Below are 22061 nucleotides of genomic sequence, written 5' to 3'. Positions count from 1 at the left end.
ATAGATAGATAGATAGATAGATAGATAGATAGATAGATAGATAGATAGATAGATAGATAGATAGATAGATAGATATGTAGAAACATATAAACATATACTGTAAATGTAGAGCTAAATATTTCATGGAGCTTTTGGGATAAGAACAGCTCACTATGTGTGTATGTATATGTATGTGTGTATGTATGTATATATATAATATTATAGCAAGGTATGTATATAATGTGATAATGCGGTCCTCTGCCGCACAAGCTCACATCTGTACTTGGGTTTCTGCAAGGTACAGTACATAGCAAACTGTCAGTGTATCTGTGACCTTCACATTAGAGATAGTTTTTCTTTATTAAACAGGCATTTTGTTAGTAATGAACACGTCATGGGAAGCGCCTTTAAGCTTCACTTCCTCGGGCTACTTAGCTGCTCTCCTAACTTGGAGCACGCCTGCGCACAGCGGCTGGACCTATTCTTGGCATGCTGGTTGTAAGATGAGTGAAGAAGCAGGTGGGGGAGAGAGAGCTAGAGAGCAGCTCTTTCATTGAAAATTGCTCACTTTTACAGTTGCAAGCCACAGAGACAACCCTGAGTCTATTTCAGGGCAGCCTACCTGCCAGGTTAGCAAAGATGATGACCATGAACAGTAAGCAGCCGTTCACCATGCATCCTATCCTCCAGGATCCCAAATACTCCAGCTTGCATTCCAGTTCAGAGGCTATGCGCAGAGTTTGCCTTCCAGCCCCTCAGGTATGTACATCAGGCATAATTACTGCTTTAAGGCACATTTTTTGACAGGCACTTGCTTAATGTTTTTTTCATGTCATCAGAACAATTGCACATCTCTGAACGACTGAAACTCTCTCTCTCTCTCTCTCTCCCTCAGTACCTCTCCCCCTCTTTTGTCTCAGATTCATATGTCTATTCAAGCAAAGCTTCTGTCTTCATATTAATTTTTATGACCTGAGCTTTGAGGAGAAATCTCTGTGCTTGAAAATGTTTTTTTAATCCTGAGTTGACAGTATTCCCTACTGACTCCAATATGCGCATTCTTGCTTGCAGCTCCAGGGCAATATATTTGGAGGCTTTGATGAGAGTCTGTTGGCCCGTGCAGAAGCTCTGGCGGCTGTTGATATTGTCTCCCACGGCAAAAACCATCATTACAAGACAGACGCAACCTACCATACCATGAGCAGTGTCCCATGCACTTCTACCTCTACCATATCCCATCCTTCAGCACTGACATCGCACCCTCACCATTCACTGCACCAATGTTTGGAAGGGGATCTCCTGGACCATATATCACCTACTTTGACTGTAAGTTGCATGGGGGGAGCTGACCACTCAGTGATGTCCACACAGATCCATCCACATCACCTAGGAGCCATGGGACACCTGCATCAAGCCATGGGTGTGGGACACCCCCATTCTGTGTCTACTCTCAATGGGATGTCCTGCATCAACGACGTGGAGTCCGATCCCAGAGAGTTGGAGGCATTTGCTGAGAGGTTCAAGCAGAGGAGGATAAAACTTGGAGTTACCCAGGCAGATGTTGGGTCCGCTTTGGCCAACCTGAAGATCCCAGGTGTTGGGTCTCTAAGCCAGAGCACCATCTGCAGGTTTGAGTCCTTGACCCTGTCCCACAACAACATGATAGCCCTGAAACCTGTACTCCAAGCATGGCTGGAAGAAGCCGAGGCTGCTTACAGAGAGAAAAACACCAAGCCCGAGCTTTTTAACGGTAGTGAGAGGAAGCGCAAACGCACCTCCATAGCAGCCCCAGAGAAGAGGTCACTGGAAGCTTACTTTTCCATCCAGCCCAGACCCTCATCAGAGAAGATTGCAGCCATTGCAGAGAAACTGGACCTTAAAAAGAATGTGGTGAGGGTTTGGTTTTGCAATCAAAGACAAAAACAGAAAAGGATGAAATATTCTGCAGTCCATTAACTGGGGGGTCTGCAAAGCCTTGACTTTTATTATAGAATTTATTCAAAGAGCAGGGATCTTTATTCAGGACTTCTGAGGACTTGCAGAAAAAAAAAGCAAAAAGCCATTGATTGACTTGTTTTTTTTTTTTCCACATGATCACAATATATTAAAATAGTTTCCGGTTGGCACTGAGAAGATTGAAGTATGAGCTATATACATATTAAATTGTCACTATCACCTCTACATCAATAGTTTCTCACTTTTAATTGTACTAATGAATTGTCTTGTTTTTAAAGATCAATTGCAATAACAAAAATGTTAGTCATTAAAACACTTTGATAAAGAAATGCGTGTGAAACCAGTAACAATGTGTTTTCCTTCAGAAGGTTATGACAGTATTGAAAAAGTGCTATTTGATGAAAGTCACAGCTACCTTTTGCTTACCTTTCTTGTCTATTTTATCCCTTGCAGTTTTACCTCTAGCACCCCAGAATTTAACACCTACGTGGTAATTTCAGCGGTGTGCTAGTAACTTCCACAAACACATATTAATGTGGGGTATTGTTTCTAATGATACTTTTCCCCCCCAGCAGCAACACCAATATGAATAATAAATGAGAAATGCAAAGCAATTTTCAGCTGATGGTTTTCTGTTTGCAATTATGGTTTCCTCTATTTCCAGCCATCTGTACTTACTGAGACCAAATTGTGTTCATTCATTTTTGTTCAGAAGTGTGCTCAGTTGAGTCTGTCTTGCCCTGTCCTGTCACAGTGACTGTACAATACACTGTTTAGAAAATGCACTGTGATTATTGCCTATGGTTATTTATTCAACTTTTGTAACTCCAAAAAGATCAATATGCAACAGTTTCCCCATTTCATGCAACAGAGCTCTTATTTTATTTTAATGGCTGCATCTAAAACCTGTATTACACACCAGGACAATGCAGGTCCCTTTGTAAATGCTTTAGTTCAGTATTTTAAATCCCTCCTCTATGCATTTAGTGTTTTATGTAACTGTACTTTGTGTAGTTCCTGTGTTTGTGTGTGTGAATATACTTTTGTTCTTTGAATACAATTTGAAGTAAAAGTGTTTTATGCCCCAAATCAACCTCTGCAATAAATACTTTATTTTTGAACTCTGAATACGTTTCTTTCATTGTTGCAGGAGAAACAGTATTGAATGCTTACGATATGTGAAAACTAAATCGAGAAAGGGAGTTTAGGAAATAAAACATGATGTGACAAGAACAACGTTTCTGTTTGCTACAACACAAACACCAATTGTATTTTCAGAGATTCACTGTGTAATACAATTTAGTATAACTCTTGGTATAATAATTTTAAGAGACAGCAACATTGATTATGTAGCAGTCTTGCAAAACTGGAGCACAACATCTCACAAGATTTATTAAAGAAAAACAACCCCGATGTTTTCAATAGGATTTTTTATTTTGATAAAGTTCTGCTATATTATCTTAACTACTTTTTGTGCCAAATTTGCACCCGGTAGACATTATATTGAGTCCTCGTAGTATACCACAGATACATATTCTAATATATTTAAATCTTAGCTAGAAGGATAACATTATTTCTTTAAACGTGCTTGCTACAGTAAGTGCAATATATGGGAGTTACCAGAAAGACAGGAATGAGACAACGTTGATTAACTTGTAATCTTCGCAGAGGTGCAAATTTCTCATCGGATAATACATCTAACAAAAGTTCATTTGTAATTCTGTGTTTTAAACTGGCCTTTTTATTCATGAATCCCAGAAGCTTCTTTAAGATTAAAAATTAATGCTCTCTGCACTGGCATCTTCTGAATATTTTACTGTAGCATTTCAATGAGTGTCAAACATCAAACCTCACATCAGCAAGAAAAAGACTCTCCCAGACATGGAAGGGGAAAAAAAATCAGGTTGCAAACTCCTTCTTTTAGTATTTAGCTATCCTCTGAGCTAGACTTGTAATGTGTCTACTTCCAGAGTATGTTTAATCACCCCCAATGATTTTCGTTTCCAATCAAATGCGCTTTAATAATAAATGCCCTTATGCCATTACATTATATTGTGGGTTTTGAAAATTTAAAATAAGGCTAATGCAATATTAATTGACTATAGTGGTATAAAATAGCACAGAATAGAGCCCAGGCTTCATAAGAGACTTCACCCATGTCCACTAGGATTTAAGGACATACTGTACATGGGGGATATTGCACTCAGGTAAGACTTCTCCTTACTTTAGTTTGGTTTCTTCGATTATAACACACAGGTTCCTGCAGCTTTATTTATCACAAGTGCGAATAGACAAATACAAGTTTTTATATCATCAACTGATCTGTTCTTTTTATAGTGTTTCTATTATTTTATTTCCTTTTTTTGCATCAATTAATATAGCTTCACATTGTATTTTTGCGCATAAAATAATAATATTCTAACATGTAAATAATTTAGGAAATTAGAGGAAAAATTCCCAAAGGAGCAACACAAAAATAATTAATAAGTATTTAAAATGAAATCTGAACAACTTTGCCGAGCTATTTGAGATCTTTGGATCACTATTACATTATGTTACAGTATATTATTCTCTAACAATTTATGTAGGAGCATTTGAAGCTTGTGTAAATTATGCCCAATCATTTACTATGTACTTACCATTTCAGATATATGAAAATTACGTTGGTTGCCTCGGGTAGCATATCATGTTTTATCTATTTAAACGCGGATTTATACTCAGCTTTTTTGTTCTACCATCGTGCTACTGTAGGTCTATGCTTCGACTTTCGTATATACAGTATAATATTACTATATTATATTATTTAACATGAATAGATGACAAGACACTTACTGTATTCGACTTGTACAGAAATGAAATGAAAGTTTTATATTTTAATAGAATATATTATTATGATTATTATTATTTTATAAAGAACAGAGCATACACATCAACGTTAAATTATCTTGTTTTTCCTTGACATACCTCTATATGAGTTAGTAGAATATTATTAGTAGGATAGTAGGATCTGCGAGCATATAACATGTATATTTGTATGCCACTAATTGACAGAGCTAGTCATTTATATCTGCATATAAATAGCAGGTGGGAAGGATTAGGCATAGGAAGGTATATCCCATCTTGAGGTCCCAATAAATATGAAACATACTGATTTACATACACACCTTCAAAATGTCTAATAATAATTTCTACAATTTAGCTTTGGATGTACTATTGTTTTATCGGATCACTTTAGATGATTAAAACAAAATGCGGGCTTTAGTGTGAGAGAGCATACTAATATTTCATACTATATATAGTACTTTATTATGTTGATTTTGTGGAATATTTTGGGTTTATGTATGAAAGTCACCCGACTGGAAAGGTGTGCCAAAAATAACACAATATTATCGAATATATATATATATTTTGGTTCATATGGGATTTTTTTTCTAGCGCTATGTTTCTCCCTTATTTTGCAAACGCGATTCTTTGATACACATCTCCCCTTATCCCCAATGTATTTTTTTCATCTTTGCCAGCACATTTTTCCTGCTTTAATAACTACAAGTACAGGGAATTATCAATGAGAGGGAGCCCAGGGATACAGACAGACTGTCAGTAAGTACAACACACACTGCATGCGTTTTACACACATATTGCTAGGGCATCCTTTTCCACAACAGGAACAGGTGTCTGATAACAGTTATTTTATTACTTCTGCAGCACAACTTTTTTTTTACCTTGTCTTGGACTTTAACTTTCTTTTATTATTTTCAGCTCGCAGAATGCTAGGCAAGAATTATTTAACTTGTTGACAGATACTGTAAGTGAAAAGCATATCATTGTGCTCCAGCTATTTTTGTGTGATCATCCATCTATCAAAAGGCTAATCTTATAGCATTAGTCTATACAATAATTGTGTGTGTGTGTGTGTGTGTGTGTATGTATGTGTGTGTATATATATATATATATATATATATATATATATATATATATATATATATACACATACATACATACATACATACATACATACATACATACATACATACATACATACATACATACATACATAAAATACATTTACAGTACAATAGACAATTCGTGGTTTAACGTGTAAACAGCCAGGTAGTTTATATAAATAAAGCTTTGGTTCACTAGTTATACTAGCGATGCTAATATGTATTAACACACACGTATGTATCGGGTGTGTGTTAATACATAATATATGTATTATTATTTTTTTGGTTTATCTGTATCTATACTTAATGCGTTTAAATGCTGACTCAGATTCAGAAGTGTGTCATTTCCTCATGTGGAGGGGAAAAGAAGAGAATGTGTTTCCCAGATATAACGACCGGAAACAAACTTCTACTTTTTCAAGAAACTATAACAATCTCAGAAAAGAAAGATATCTGCAGGTGTACAGGTAGAAATAGTTCTGCAAGCACATCATAAACATTAGCCATATATTTGCGTTAGCCACAGAACGGTATCATCTATTCGTTTTTTATTTTATGTGTGTGTGTGTTATGTGTTTTCACCAGATGTTTACTTTTATTAATTTTAAATTGAGAACTTTTGAGAATATATTTTCCCTGTAGAATGTGCTTGTAACCTAGACAGTACTGTGAAAGGCATGCAAAGTTCCCACATCTTTCTAGCAAAGTGTCACATTCCACATTGCATTGTAGAATATTGGTTTACACGAGGGAATGGGATTCATTTGTTTTTATTTGTAGGGATTCTTTAATTTATTATGCACAGTCCAGTACCAAGTAACGATGCCTCAGATTTCCTCTGCCTTATAATGCCAAACATATACATACAGTGTATGTACATCATCAATCAAGCACATAAAAGGCTTACTTTATATGCACTCAATTTCTACCAAACCCAAACTAATTGCATACATACCTCTAGGCCACTTAGGAATCTGATCAATTAGTCATTAGGCACTCCATTAGATGGGTTTTAAGCTTGCTAATATAAATGTCCTCTGTCAATTTGCTTGTAATTGAGTGAATCAAAAAGATACAATTATTTGCACATGGAACATAAATGATGTATAGCCAGTTTTATTATACAAAATATTAATCTATTACAGCATGTACTTCTATTTCCCCTTGCTATCATTAGAAGACAATTCCAGTCACGTTATGGCACTGGGTATTTTATATCTACTTGTAAGCAATTAATACAAGTTTGGATTTGTGTCATCCAAAATGAGAACTTATTTCTTAGGCTGCTGGATTTCGTTACCACTAGTCAAGTCATTAATGTTTAGCTATTATTTATTTGCACAGACAGCATATGCAGCTCATTACACTGCACGCATGTTTTCAGTTTAAATACAAGAGATTGATGATAGGACACTGGCAGGAGAGCACCAGGCCAGGAAAAAGAACATATGCCTGGAACAGGTTACTGTCCATCTATGAGAATGCATGGTACTGTACGTTAAGAGTGAAGTTCTAGATACCATGTCAACGAATGACAGTGACATGTTGGGGTAGATATTAGTAATTCAATACAGATAAGTATTTCAAATATGTAGAACTTTCCCCATTGTTTTTATATAGCAGAGAGGATTCCTTATGGGTTTTGATAACGTTTAGTGAGATACTTGAAGAAGGCACCTGTCAGGTTTCCAAAACACTGAACATTATAATCTGTGAGCATCTGTTGTGTGAGTCCCCGAAAAGGTGTCACTACTCGCATTAAATCTATGCTTCTGCAGAACCAAAACCGATACTGGAACTTTGAACCAATAATTTACAAAATGGCTTGGATTGGGGGTTTGTGCTGGATAATCTTCTTTGCTCCGACTATCTTTAATCTTCACCCTCCACTATAGTAAGATAAAAGGATAAAAGAAGAGGTGAGCATAACATATGCACAGTAAATGTTAATGTACCGGGTTTACAAACAGTTCAGATTATTTTTAAAAATAATGCTTCTACCTGTGTGATATTCTAAAGGCACCAAGCGGCTAGTTTTAACATATTAAACATCATTTGTCAAGTCTCTTGGCTGCAAACATGCAATACAACGGCACCAGAATAATTCTCTTTATTTACATATCATTTGAATATTATTTGGTTATCTGGCCAGGGATCTAGAATATAAGGTAGAGAACTATTGACAGAGTGGATCCATGAACATTTAACGCCTAAAGTCAGGGGGGGCTGGGGCCCTTATTGCTTAGCACAGGCAAGGCTTATTATAAGTAGTATGAGTGCTCCAATCATTAATTATTCACTCTCATCATTTCTGTGACATATCCAAATTGTCAATGCACATACAAATCTTACTGATCTATGTATCAAAGCAAAGTGTGCTTTTGGAACATAACAATTTCATTTTTATTTTCATCTTAGGGCTGTGGCAAATATATGAAGCCTATTATACATGTTTTGTACATTGAATGCAGATCTTTACTCAGGGAGGTACCTGACTGTGCAGACCTGGCAGAGTTTTTGAGCTAGATTGAAGGATAATACTGTAAAATGAGGGAGGTAACATATGATACATTTCATTATAATGTGGGTGTCTCCCAGCTCTTTCTTTACCCAAATCACAAGCTAATGAAGAAGGAGTAAAATAAATTCAGAGCAGGATTGCAGGAACTGTATGTTGGGTGGGTTTGCTGTAAAAACAATCTATAAAACACATACATTACCATAATGTAATCATGTATGAACCCAGGAGGGGCTGCAGCTCCCACTGCACCCCCAGAATAATTTCATGCAGTAGGAGCTATTAATTCAAGTGTCCCAGTTATAAAGCTAATGCACCAGGTTTATTAAAATATATATATTTTATATATATATATATATATTATATATATATTTTTTAATTTGGTATTTCTTGCACCACCTTCCAGCCAACATCTTGCCCTTTTGAAGTTTGTTATTGTATCACAAGTTCATATGTCGACATTATTCTGGAATCCTTTCATGAACTATGTACTGTATACTGTACTTTAAAATGTAAAATAAATCCAAAGACCAAATCTGGGGCTTCAAAATACAATCCCAACAGTGAATTTGGGGCACTGTTTGTCTATATCAAAAAACACAACAATAATGTCCATTCCTTTGTTTCTTTACCAGAAAGGTATCCTTGTCAGCTCCACTTATAAAATGTGTAAATGATCAGTCTTGGGGTTATATAAAAAGATGGTGAGTGGCTGGTTCTGCTCTGTTAAAGAGCTTTCACAAATCAGCTGTAAATAATCACATTGAATGGCACCTAGTTAACTTTTTGAATCAATAACTGTAGACTTGCTCGTCCCCCTATACACTAGACTGTATCCTCAATAATAACGAAGTGGAGACTCACGTTTGTGAAAGGTGCATAAGTCCAATCTTGGTCCCGTAGGTTGCTGCAGGGCACCTTTTGATGTGCTGGTCGCTGAATAGATAGAATAAAGGGAAGAATGCGCCACGCAACACTGGAACAACAAATAAATAAATAAACTGGAGAGAGGGTAACTACAAAATTTGCTTTTAATTACACATATGATCAGATGACAGGCGACAACAACGGAGCCGACATGTTTCGTGCTTGTGCACGTTATCAAGGCTCCTACTTATGAGTAATTAAAAGCATATTTTGTAGTTACCCTCTCTCCAGTTTATTTATTTTTTGTTTCCGGTGGTGCGTCGCGCATTCTTCACTTTATACTTTAAAATGTGAATTTCATTACTGTAACATATTTTGTATGGTGTCAAATGGATACATTAGTAGCGATAGTTTGATTTTGTTATTGGTGGCCCAGCCATTAAATCCATATTATCCTACAGAACACAACATTTTAGCCACAGATATCCTTGGGAACAAATGTAATTATGAAGAACCTTTCATGGCTTAACCCTTTCTTTGCTCCACAGGACTGCAACACATTGCAGCTTAAAGGCCTACCTACCTGAGGATGCGTTAAACTCCTGACCGTGTAACTTGAAAAATAAAATATTTCTAAAAAATTGATTATAGAGTAAGAGGGCAGTTTAAAACAGCTCTTGATGTAAATGTGTCTTTCCTGTATGACCCCCATGGCAGTACAAACAGATTCATTATTCCTGAGAGAGGACGAAATAAACTTTACAGGTAACTTCCTACTTCCCCAATAAACAGACCACACCTCCTCTCTTTGCTAGTCTTCTCTGTCCTAAACGTATAGAAAACAAATACATAGAACCTGCGCTCCTCCCTTTCTTTATGGAGTTTACAGCCGGTAGACCGATTGGCCTTACATTTATTATGGAAAACAAATATACTATTCCAGTGCAACTCCCAAATGGGCTGGCAAATTATTAGTGAGATTAGGTTAAAAATGTACAAATCCTCAATAATAAATCACCAGCCAAAATGGTAGGAGTGCTGGAATTGTATATTTGTACATTTATTCTCTGTCCTACCATGGGTTTGTTCTTTTTAAGCATATGGGCTCACCTCACTAGGCCCAGATCCACATAGCTCAGTTATTGACCAACAGGTATCTTCAAAGCTCACTAATGCAGTGTTTAGTGCTGTTTTTAGCCGTAATGAGCCCCTGCGTTAATATAATGGACGTTAGTGCTAATGATATACCAAAGCGGTATTCCCTCTATGAACGCCTATCCGCATAGCTCCATTATAATTAACACAGGGATTTAACAATACATTAGTTAGCATGTTAGCTCATAGCTAAACTTGGCATCACATCCAGATGCTGAAACAGGTCTTTTGCAGGGTCTGCATAAGTGTAAGACCACAGAGGTATAATTTAACTATCATATTATTTATAGGATTTATTTTCCTCTCCTGCCTTCTCTTTTTAATTGTAATTAAACACCATATTTAGGGTCTTGATAGGAGTAATGCTGCCTTTGGGTAAGGAAGGCTTCAAGGCGTGAAGCTAACGCAAGGCAGTGCTTATTTCACATGGCATTACGCCTATGTTAATGAGATAGCTAATGTCTGGTACTTTTTGCATATATTTAGCTTTTGCGAGGCTTCGTGGGTTCTGCGTCCAAGTTTGCGTGCATGTGCCGATTCCAGTGCTGGATACTTTACACTTCCACCCAAACTGAGGCGGCCGTGGCCATCTTGCCTTCTGGCAACCTGCCTATAAATAGGCTGGATATCCTCCAGGAAGTTGCCAGAGCATGGTTTCCTGTTAGTCTCCAGCTTTGAGCTTGTTTGCTTGCATCAAGCCTTGACCTCAGCCTGTGACCCTGACTCTGATTCTCTGCCACCTGTCTCGACCCCAGCCTATGACCCAAATATTGCTATACTCATTCAGGACTCTGTCTCACAGTTCAGGTCGGCGATCATATATCCTATCTCAGCCAAGCAGGTCAACTCCTTGTTTTGAGATGAGCACCGTTACATTATTCTATGGCCACATGGAACCCGCGGAGATAGAGAAGGCCGTGTCCACCCAAGGGCAACTCCTAGGAAGCCATGAGCAATGCCTTTTTGATCAGGATCAGCAACTGGCCCAAATCTCCCGTTACTATCAGGCTATCATTGCCAAACTGGATAACTTGCCAATGGTGCCATCTCCTGCATCACCTCCTGTGGCGGCTCTCTCAACTCCATCCCCATTACCTCCTATACTTTGGGAACCTCAATTCATATTCCTCTACGTTATGGAAGAGATGACGCTACCTGCAGAGTATTCCAAAATCAATGCTCCATCCAATTTGAGCTTCAACCCTCGATGATTGTTAGTGGGTTGGCCTCTCCTATCTAGGAGAGAGAATTGCTGCTGATCAATGAATCCCTCACCTTGATTCATGAGTTTAGAATTCTTTGAAGCCCCAGGTCGGGTGACTACAGCTTCTTCTTCCCTTCTCCATATCCGTCAGAGTACTCATAATGTGGGTATCGAATTTTGCATGCTGGCCCTGGAGACGGTCTGGAACAATAAAGCCCAGGTAGCAGCCTTCTGGCAGGATTTATCTGATCGCCTTAAAAATGAATTGACCTGTCAAAACATTACGACTAACCTGAAAAATCTTATTGCCTTATGTGTCTGGATGGACCTCTGAATGCAGGAACATCAGGCTGAATGGGACTGGCCTCATAGAATCCCACCATCCTGACTGGCTCTACACTTCCAATCCCCCCAAACTGTCCCTATTGCTGAGGAAGAATCAATGCAGTTGAGTAGGACTAAGTTTACATACAGTATGAGAAGAAGCACCAGAGAAAGGTCACTTTGCCTGGAATTGTCTTATCAAAACTCCAGTGCCCAGGGAAAGTGGAGGAATGTTCACTGGGTATTTTGGCCATTACTCCTCCAGTCACGCCCATGCATCTCCTTGTACCCATCCAGATTTCTGGGGAATCTTTTTCAGTCCATACTCAGGCTTTTGTGGACTCCGGAGCTGAGGGGAACTTCATTGACTGCGCCTTCATGGAGAATAATTCTATTCCCCTCTGACCCCAGAAGACCCCATTGGCTGTTAAGGCTATTGACGGAAGAACCCATCCTCAATGTAATTAAATCTCCTTCTGCCATGGTGCTGCCAGGATTCCCCTGGCTGCGACGACACAATTCCAGCATAGATTGGGCTGACAGCTTGGGGATCATCCAGTCAGGACACCTGTCTCCACATCACTTGCCCCATTTCAGCGAAATGCAACTCAGCCCCCCTCTGGACCTCCGCAGTCCATACCTAGACTTCCCTGATGTATTTGATAAAAAAAAGGCAAAATAATTACTCACTCAAAGACTGTATGACTTCCCGATTGATCTCCTGACAGGTTCCGTGCCTCCCCATGGCTGAACCTGCCCATTTCTGAACCCAAGACTAAGCTACTGTATGTGAGAGTATATTCTGTATAACTTACAGTGGAACTCTATTCACAAGTCCTGCTCTCCTATAGGAGCCAGGTTCTTCTTTGTCCATAAGAAACAATGCACCTTAAGTCCAATAATTGATTACTGGGGATTTAACAAGGTAACTGTAAAGAACCAGTACCCTCTCTCGTTGATTTCTGAGCTCTTCGAGTGTCTGCAATGGGCAATCATATTCTTGAAGCTGGATCTATGTGGGGCGTACAACCGTATACGGGAGAACGACGAGAAAAAGACGGCCTTTAGTAATTGGGATGACCATAATGAGTATCCAGTCATACCTTTCAGTGTATAAAATGCCCCCACTGTTTTCAAGAATTTTGCAAACAAAATTTTCCGGGACTTACTGTATTGGACTACTTTGTCATAGTCTATTTGGACAACATTGTAATTTAATCCCACTCTTTGGCTGAGCATCGGGCACAGGTCAGGCAAGTACTGGAAAGATTCCAAGATAACTTTTTCCCCAAACTTGAGAAATGTCAATTCGAGAAAAAGAGGATCGCTTTCCTGGGCTATATTAGTTCAGCTACCGGTCTTGAATTGGATACAGCCAAAGTTGCAGCAGTCATTGACTTGCTTTCACCCTTAGCCTTAAACCTGTCCAACATCTTCTGGGATTCACCAATTATTATAGGCGCTTCATTATACATCTGTACAATGTAGATGTGCGTTGCCCCAAAGGTGGACAGCCTGATGGGGCTCCCCTCTGCACAGGACCAGCGTGCTAAGGGTTAACATTTGCTTGTACTTTGTGGAACGTCAACCCCACCCACTGGAATGTTAATGAGCCAAGAGGACACAAAGAAATGTTTGTTCACAGCTGCATTGAGTCTCAACCACCCCAGTGTACATCTGCATTGCCCCAAAGGCGGACAGCCTTATGGGGCTACCCAAGAGCTGCTCCCCTCTGCACAGGACCAGCGTGCTAAGGGTTAACATTTGCTTGTACTTTGTGGAACGTCAATCCCACCCACTGGAATGTTAATGAGCCAAGAGGACACAAAGAAATGTTTGTTCACAGTTGCATTGAGTCTCAGCCACCCCAGTGTACATCTGCATTGCCCCAAAGGTGGACAGCCTTTGGCGCAGTCAAAGGGCAGCCAAAGGGTGTGAGCTGTTTGTTGCCATTCTCTGATGTTTGGTGGTGTTAAAGTGATGTTAAAGCTGCTCTATTTCAATCTGAAACTCGCAAGCCCTTTTCCCCCTGTACCCAATTTTCCAACTCTATCTGTCCATGAAATGTCTGTGAATTGACTGTATAACCCTGTTATTTTAATGTAACCATGTATTTTTTTATATCTCTGTGCCCAGGACATACTTGAAAACTAGAGGTAACTCTCAATGTATTACTTCCTGGTAAAACATTTTTTATAAATAAATAAATACATTTGCAATGTTTCCAAGCTCGCATTGCCTATTACGGTCCTAACTAAGAAAGGGGCAAATCCTTCAGTTTGGTCTCATGAAGCTTTATTCAGTTTTGAAAAACTGAAGACAGCTTTTTCAATGCCCTAATCTTGATCCATCCTGATCTTGCCAAACCCTTTGCATTTGAAGTTTATGATTCCGATGTAGAGGCAGGAGCAATCCTTTCTCAACGCAAGGATTTTCAGAATAAACTGCACCGTGTGCTTTTTTTCTAAAACATTTTCTCCTGCAGAGAGGAACATGATGTGGGCAACCGGGAGCTTTTTGCCATCGTGACTGCCCTTGAGGAATGGTGTCACCCCTTGGAGGGAACATTCCCCCAGTAACATTCTCACTGATCACAAGAATCTGGAATATATTGGGAGTGCCAAGAAATTGGGTATACACCAGAGAAGGTGGGCATTGTTCTTTACCTGCTTCAATTTGGTAATTTCCTACCTGCCAGGCACAAAGAATGTCAAGGCAGATGTTCTATGTCAATAATTCATTTCCGATGACACTAAAGAGGCTGACGCAGGATTCATAATTTCTCCTGCTTGGGTAATTTCTTCTACATCCTTTGACATCTTGGAATAGATTATCCTGGCACAGCCTGACTCCCGCTGAAATCTCTGTACCTCCTGCAAGACTCTTGTACCTCCAAAGCTCAGGGAAAAGGTTCTTTAATGGGGTCATCATTCTAAGTTTGTTGGGCATTCTGGGAAGAAGACTTCCAACATCCTGGAGTGCAGCTTATGGTGGCCTGAGATCTGAAGAGATGTTAAGCAGTTCGTGATTTCCCTGTCTGTGTCCGAACTAAGGTACTCTGAGCTCTCCCTTGTGACTTACCCCAAACTCTGTCTGTTCCTGACCGCCCCTGGAAACACCTGGCAATGGATTTCATTGTGGAACTGCCACCATCTTAGGGCATGACCACAATACTGGTGGTAGTCGACAGGCTTCACTTGGCAGGCTTACTTCATCCCACTCAAGAAGCTATCCACTGCAGCTGTACTCACAGACATATTTCTCAAAGAGATTTTTTACCTGCAAGGGATTCCTATGGCCATAGTCTCTGGCCAAGGCTCCCAGTTTGTCTCCATGTTTTGGAGGGCCTTTTGTCGCAGGATGGGGATCACCCTCCGCTTTTCCTCTGCCTTTCACAAATAGTTCAATGGCCTCAAAGAGAGGGCCAACCAATTGCCAGAGCAGTATCTCCGATGTTTTGTTTCGGACCGTCAGGATGACTGGGCGGACTTGCTTCCCTTTGCTGAGTTTTCATGCAATTCCTTAAAGAACGATTCCACCCAGGAATCTCCCTTTTTCTGTGCATACGGTCACAGCGCCGGTCTTACCTGTGGCTGGGTCTATGGCAGCATGCTACGAGCAGTGCCCCTCCTACTGCAACGTAATGACGTCATGGCATAATAATGTTGTGTTGTCATGGCAAAGCGGCGTGTTGCCATAATGTCATGGTGTAACGACATTGCATTGTCATGCAATGCGTCGCCATGAGAATGCAATGCTGCAGATGGCCACTCTTCATAAGGTAAGACATCCCAGCTATATAAACATGCCTGAATGCACATACCTCCCCAAGCGAAAGACATACCTTAGGGTGAGCAGTGGTGTGATCCTGTGCCAGTTCGGGGACTTCCCAGCTTCCTCCTCCAGCTCTCACCTTTCCTGTCGGGTGGAATTTTGATTCTGGTGCTGACAGTAGGAGGGAGATCAGGGAGTGTGGGGCCTCCTAAAGGTGCAGAGCAAAAGTCAACGCCTTGCTCAACTTGCCTTAAGGCTGGTCTGGATACCACCCTTCGGTCCTCACAGCTTTGGCTTCACTTTCTGGAGTCCCCACAGTGGATTTCAATTCCAGGTGATTCCGAGGAAAGCTTTAGTATCTGGTCCATGGGATGGGGCTACAGCCTTGAAGAATGTTCTTGGGTGAATTCTGAGGATGTTTATGCCCCTCTCTGGTTAGGGTGTTCCATTAGAGGTTCCCATTCATGCTCGCCTTGGAACACACAGAGGTCGCTCCTGAAGGGGGGAGTACTGTGATGCTTTGGCATGCTCTGCATCCAAGTTTGCGTGCATGTGCCGATTCTAGTGCTTGAGACTTTACACTTTCGCCCACAGATTATTTATATAGCGCCATCCAGGTACATAGCGCTTTACAATACATGTGACATAATATTATAACACAATTGGAATAAGGGCTTCAGACAAAACAATATGAATGGAGTCCCTGCCCTGAAGAGCTTACAATCTAAGTGGTAAGTGGGGAGAACTTACAGAAACAGAAGAAAGATAAGTACCTCTGCCAGTGGTCAAGGTCAGTTCAAATGAGCTATATAGTGCCGGATGTAGTAGCCATCTTGACTACTGGCAATCTGCCTATAAATAGACTGGACTTTGTCCGGGAAGTTACCAGAACATGGTTTCCTGTTGGTTCCTGTTAGTCTCCAGCTTTGATCCTGTTTTCTGGTATCCTGCCTTGACCTCCTGTGACCTCGACTCGGATAATCTGTTGCATGCCTCGACCCCAGGCTGTGATCCGGACATCACTTTCCTTATTCAGGACTCTGTTTCTTGGTTCAGGTCGGTGATCCTATATCCTACCGCAGCCATGTGGGTTAGTTTCCTATTTTGAGGCGAGCACCGTTACAGCTTTGTGAATTTGTGGTAACCTTAGGGAACATAATGTCCATTACTCATTTTGATAACGGAGTTTTGTGGATCTGCTAGTACTTTCTGCAGCCAGATTAGAAACCTGAAGTTCTGATGTCATACACCATGGCAAATACAATTCAGGGAGGACCTTATTTGACTCAGGTGCACACACAAACAATAGCCTCTCCAATTTTCTCCTAAGAAAGGGCAAGGCATTGGTTTGGGCTTCATTACCTTAAAAAAATTATACCGACTAGATGTGCAAGCATCAGCAGATGTAAGTTTTGGCAGTTTCCAAACAGTAGGGAAATGACAAAATAAGATAATTTGTGTATCTGCAGCATGTCAGGTTCAATGAGTATTGGTTGGGTACATTGGAGCATACTGACATGGACCTTACAGGCAGTGTCGTCGACAAGGGAGCACTGCCAGGACAACTGACAAAGGCCGGTGTTGCAATGGATCCTAGCGGGGCATACTCAGAAGTTGTGTCCTGTCATAAAGCAGGTCTAACCACCACTATTGAACACCTGAACAGACCTTTAATTCTGACAAGTACCTTGCTGATGGGTAGTGTGATGGTAGGGTTAGCCAGCCTCACTTAATAAAGATAAAGCCTGACTGGCTGCCCCAAAACCATGTGTAATGGCCGCCTCTGTGAGCCTCATTTTGGCCAGTGAGTGTAATTATTTGTGTAACCCCTTCCAGAAAAGAGCTAATCACTGTGTGATGTCTGGAAGGGGGAATACTGTATGGTTTGGGGACTGCAATTGTACAATAAAGAAAAGCACTTTTATTCCCCATGTTAGACTGTAGCATGTTCTCCATACAGTTACTCAACAAGCCAGTACTGTACTTTATGTGTTTTAGCACTTCTCTGTATCCATACCCAGTAATTCACTTAGCTGGGCTGTCTGCAGAGAAATGCCGGGTCTTCACAAAAGGCTGGTAGCAGCTACAGATAGGTGGATGTTGGTGGATGTTGAACTGGGGCGCTCCCTGGAATATGTGGCTAGAAAATACTAAAACGCCTAGGATATATTAAATAATTAAAAAATGTAAAAATTATGTTTCAGTATAAAAGAGTATAAAAATGTATACTGGCCCTTTTTGTTGGTTTTTTAGCTGCTGCTTGACCTTGAAGAAGGAAACCCTGAGTCCTTCTTATCGTTGCAATTGAAGTGTGAAGATGGTCAGCGCAAACTCATGGACCTCACGATGTTGATGGAACAGAGTGGAATCGAATAAAAATAGAATAAATCGAATCGAATTTATTCTATTTTTATTCGATTCCACTCTGTTCCATCAACATCGTGAGGTCCATGAGCAGCTACAGATGCAGCTACCAGTATTAGAACACTTGCCTGGGAAATTCTGGGGCAGTCTCACAGTAAATGCCTCAACATTGCCTTAACATTTCTGTGAGATTCTTAATGGCCCATCTGATTGTATTGTATTGTACTGTATGTCTTTATTTGTATAGCGTCATTAATGTACATAGCGCTTCACAGTAGTAATACATGTGGTAATCATATACATTATCAGTGTTCGACAATCCTATACATTTACACGCCCGGGGCGAGAGGATTTAACCTCCGGGCGAGTAAATATTGGCCCAAGCAGCACACGTGTTTTTTTTTTTTCATTTCACTGCTAGCGCTGAAATTTTCCCTGCTCGCTTAAAAAAAAAAAAAAAACTCCCCTGCTACCTGACTGCTGATTGGCGCGCGCTCCCAGGCTTTGTGGGCGCGCGGCCAGGCTCTATATGAGCCTGCCCCCAACGAGCGGCCATTTTTTCTGGCCGGAGATCTGTTGGAGAGTAAGTACTCTCCAATCCTCCATCTTGCGGCCCCCCTGCTCCTTCCCTGCAAGCCCCCTTACTCCCCGCTTCGCGTGCGGGGCAGGAGATGGTAGTGGGGTTGTCCCCCCTTCTCTCCTTGTCCCGGCTTCCCGCCGATCCCCGCGCGGGGCAGGAGATGGTAGTGGGGGTGTCCCCCCTTCTCTCCCTGTCCCCGCTTACCTCGACTTCGCGCCGATCCCCGCGCGGGGCAGGAGATGGTAGTGGGGGTGTCCCCCCTTCTCTCCCTGTCCCGGCTTACCCCGACTTCCCGCCGATCACCGCGCGGGGCAGGAGATGGTAGTGGGGGTGTTCCCCCCTTCTCTCCCTGTCCCGGCTTACCCCGACTTCCCGCCGATCCCCGCACAGGGCAGGAGATGGTAGAGGGTGTGTCCCCCCTTCTCTCCCTGTCCCAGCTTCCCGACGATCCCCGCGCGGGGCAGAAGATGGTAGTGGGGGTGTCCCCCCTTCTCTCCCTGTCCCAGCTTCCCGCCAATCCCCGCGCGGGGCAGGAGATGGTAGTGGGGGTGTCCCCCCTTCTCTCCTGGTCCCGGCTTACCCCGACTTCACGCCGATCACAGCGCGGGGCAGGAGATGGTAGAGGGGGTGTTCCCCCTTCTCTCCTTGTCCCGGCTTCCCGCGCGGGGCTGGAGATGGTCACGGGGAGGCGAGCGGGATAGTGGTGGTGCTCTGTCACGTGGCCTTTCCTCTTCTTCCCCCTGTCGTATGCGTGTGTATGCGTGTGTATGCGTGTGTGTGTATGTGTATGCATGTGGGTGTGTGTGTGTATGTATGTGTGTGTATGTATGGGTGTGTGTGTATGTATTGGTGTGTGTGTGTGTATGTATGGGTGTGTGTGTGTGTATGTATGGGTGTGTGTGTGTGTATGGGTGTGTGTGTGTATGTATGGGTGTGTGTGTATGTATGGGTGTGTGTGTGTGTATGGGTGTTTGTGTGTGTGTGTGTGTGCATGGGTGTGTGTGTGTGTGTGCATGGGTGTGTGTGTGTGCATGGGTGTGTGTATGCATGGGAGAGTGTGCCTCCCCCCCACCCTGCCGTAACAATTTTTTATGCTGTCAACAATTATTCCTAATGTATTTGTCCCATTCTACACCCAGTCACCCACCACAGTCAGTCACCCACCCCAGTCAGTCACCCACCCCAGTCAGTCACCCACCCCAGTCAGTCACCCACTCACCCCATCAGTCACTCAGTAACCCACTCACCCAGTCACTCAGTAACCCAGTCAGTCAGTCACTCACCCAGTCACTCAGTCAGTAACCCAGTCACTCACTCACCCAGTCACTGTCAGTAACCCAGTCACTCACCCAGTCAGTCAGTCAGTCAGTCACCCACCCCGTCAGTCACCCACCCCGTCAGTCACTCACCCAGTCAGTCAGTAACCCAGTCAGTCACTCACTCACCCTGTCACTCACTCACCCAGTCACTCACCCAGTCAGTCAGTAACCCAGTCACTCACTCACCCAGTCACTCACCCAGTCAGTCACCCACTCAGTCACTCACCTAGTCACTCAGTCAGTAACCCAGTCACTCACTCACCCAGTAAGTCAGTCACCCACTCACCCTGTCACTCACCCAGTAACTCACCCTGTCACTCAGTCACTCACTGTCAGTCACACACACACCCAGTCAGCCACCCAGTCAGTCAGCCACCCACCCAGTCAGCCACCCAGTCAGAAGTCAGCCACCCACCCACCCAGTCAGCCACACACCCACCCACCCAGTCAGCCACCTACCCAGTCAGCCAGCCAGCCACCCACCCAGTCAGCCACCCACCCAGTCAGCCAGCCACCCACCCAGTCAGCCAGCCACCCACCCAGTCAGCCAGCCACCCAGTCAGCCACCCACCCAAGTCAGTAACCCACCCACCCAAGTCAGCCACCCACCCAAGTCAGCCACCCACCCAAGTCAGCCAGTCCGCTAAGTCAGCCAGTCAGCCAAGTCAGCCACCCAGCCACCCACCCAAGTCAACCACCCACCCACCCAAGTCAGCCACCCACCCAAGTCAGCCACCCACCCAAGTCAGCCACCCACCCAAGTCAGCCAGCCACCCAAGTCAGCCAGCCACCCACGTCAGCCAGCCACCCAAGTCAGCCAGCCACCCAAGTCAGCCAGCCACCCAAGTCAGCCAGCCACCCAGTCAGTCACCCACCCTCTCTCTCTCTCTGTGTATCACCCACCCACTGTGTGTGTGTGTCACCCACCCTCTCTCCCCTCTATGTCTCTCCCCTCTGTGTCTCTCCCACACTCTCTCTCTCCCACACTCTCTCTCTCCCACACTCTCTCTCTCCCACACTCTCTCTCTCCCACACTCTCTCTCTCCCACAATTTCTCTCTCCCACACTTTCTTGATCCCACACACTCTCTCTCTCCCCCACACTCTCTCTCTCCCCCCACTCTCTCTCTCTCCCCCACACTCGCTCTCTCTCTCTCTCCCCCCCACTCTCTCTCTCTCCCCCACACTCTCTCTCTCTCACACTCTCTCTCTCCCACACTCTCTCTCTCCCACACTCTCTCTCTCCCACACTTTCTCTCTCCCACACTTTCTCTCTCCCACACACTCTTTCTCTCCCCCACACTCTCTCTCTCTCCCCCCCACTCTCTCTCTCTCCCCCACACTCGCTCTCTCTCTCTCTCTCTCTCCCCCCCACTCTCTCTCTCTCCTCCACACTCCCTCTCTCCCACACCCTCTCTCTCCCACACTCTCTCTCTCCCACACACACACTCTCTCTCCCACTCTCTATCATACTCTCTCTCCCACACACACTCTCTCTCTCCCATATACACTCTCTCTCTCCCACACTCTCTCTCGTACACTCTCTCTCTCTCTCACACTCTCTCTCTACCACACACACTCTCTCTCTCTCCCACACACACACTCTCTCTCCTATACACACACTCTCTCTCCCACACTCTCTCTCTCTCTCTCTCTCTCTCTCTCCCACACTCTCTCTCTCTCCCACACACTCTCTCTCTCTCCCACACTCTCTCTCTCTCTCTCTCTCTCTCTCACACTCTCACAAACTCTCTCTCTCACAAACTCTCTCTCTCACAAACTCTCTCTCACAAACTCTCTCTCACAAACTCTCTCTCTCTCACAAACTCTCTCTCTCACAAACTCACTCTCTCACAAACTCTCTCTCTCACAAACTCTCTCTCTCTCACACTCTCGATCTGGATATCTTATTTACCCTATATATCTTAACTGCCCTATACTACACCGAAATAACCTATACTGCTTTCTTCCAGATCTGACTCAAGCTTCACACGGAAGACATCGGAATCCCCCCTAACCCAGAAGACAGGTAGGGAACACATCCCCTCCAATGTATAACATTGCGCGAATGAGGTTAC

The 22061-nt window shown here is 42.9% G+C and overlaps 1 protein-coding gene and 1 long non-coding RNA gene across 2 annotated transcripts in view; both read left to right on the top strand.

Moving 5' to 3' along the window:
• Positions 1–461: 461 nt before the first annotated feature.
• Positions 462–3056, top strand: POU4F3 (POU class 4 homeobox 3). The gene is made up of 2 exons (XM_075601031.1): positions 462–738; positions 1051–3056. The coding sequence occupies exons 1-2, from the start codon at positions 619–621 to the stop codon at positions 1933–1935; spliced, it is 1005 nt and encodes a 334-aa protein (XP_075457146.1). The 5' UTR covers positions 462–618; the 3' UTR covers positions 1936–3056.
• A 726-nt stretch (positions 3057–3782) lies between these two features.
• LOC142495482 (uncharacterized) overlaps positions 3783–22061 on the top strand; it is a 52515-nt gene continuing 34236 nt past the window's right edge. Inside the window, exon 1 of the long non-coding RNA XR_012801746.1 lies at positions 3783–4142. This is a non-coding gene — a long non-coding RNA (uncharacterized LOC142495482). The remainder of the gene's footprint in view (positions 4143–22061) is intronic.

This window comes from Ascaphus truei, chromosome 5 (assembly GCF_040206685.1).
Source record: "Ascaphus truei isolate aAscTru1 chromosome 5, aAscTru1.hap1, whole genome shotgun sequence".
Taxonomy (NCBI): Eukaryota; Metazoa; Chordata; class Amphibia; order Anura; family Ascaphidae; genus Ascaphus; species Ascaphus truei.
The sequence above is the reverse complement of the archived record's forward strand: the minus strand, read 5'-3'. Positions and strand labels throughout refer to the sequence as shown.

What these genes read in the sequence shown, in the direction of transcription:
- POU4F3 (XM_075601031.1), top strand. Translation starts at nt 619, where the DNA reads ATGATGACCATGAACAGTAAGCAGCCGTTCACCATGCATCCTATCCTC. An exon ending in TTTGCCTTCCAGCCCCTCAG is followed by an intron (nt 739 to 1,050) that starts GTATGTACATCA and finishes TCTTGCTTGCAG; the next exon opens with CTCCAGGGCAATATATTTGG.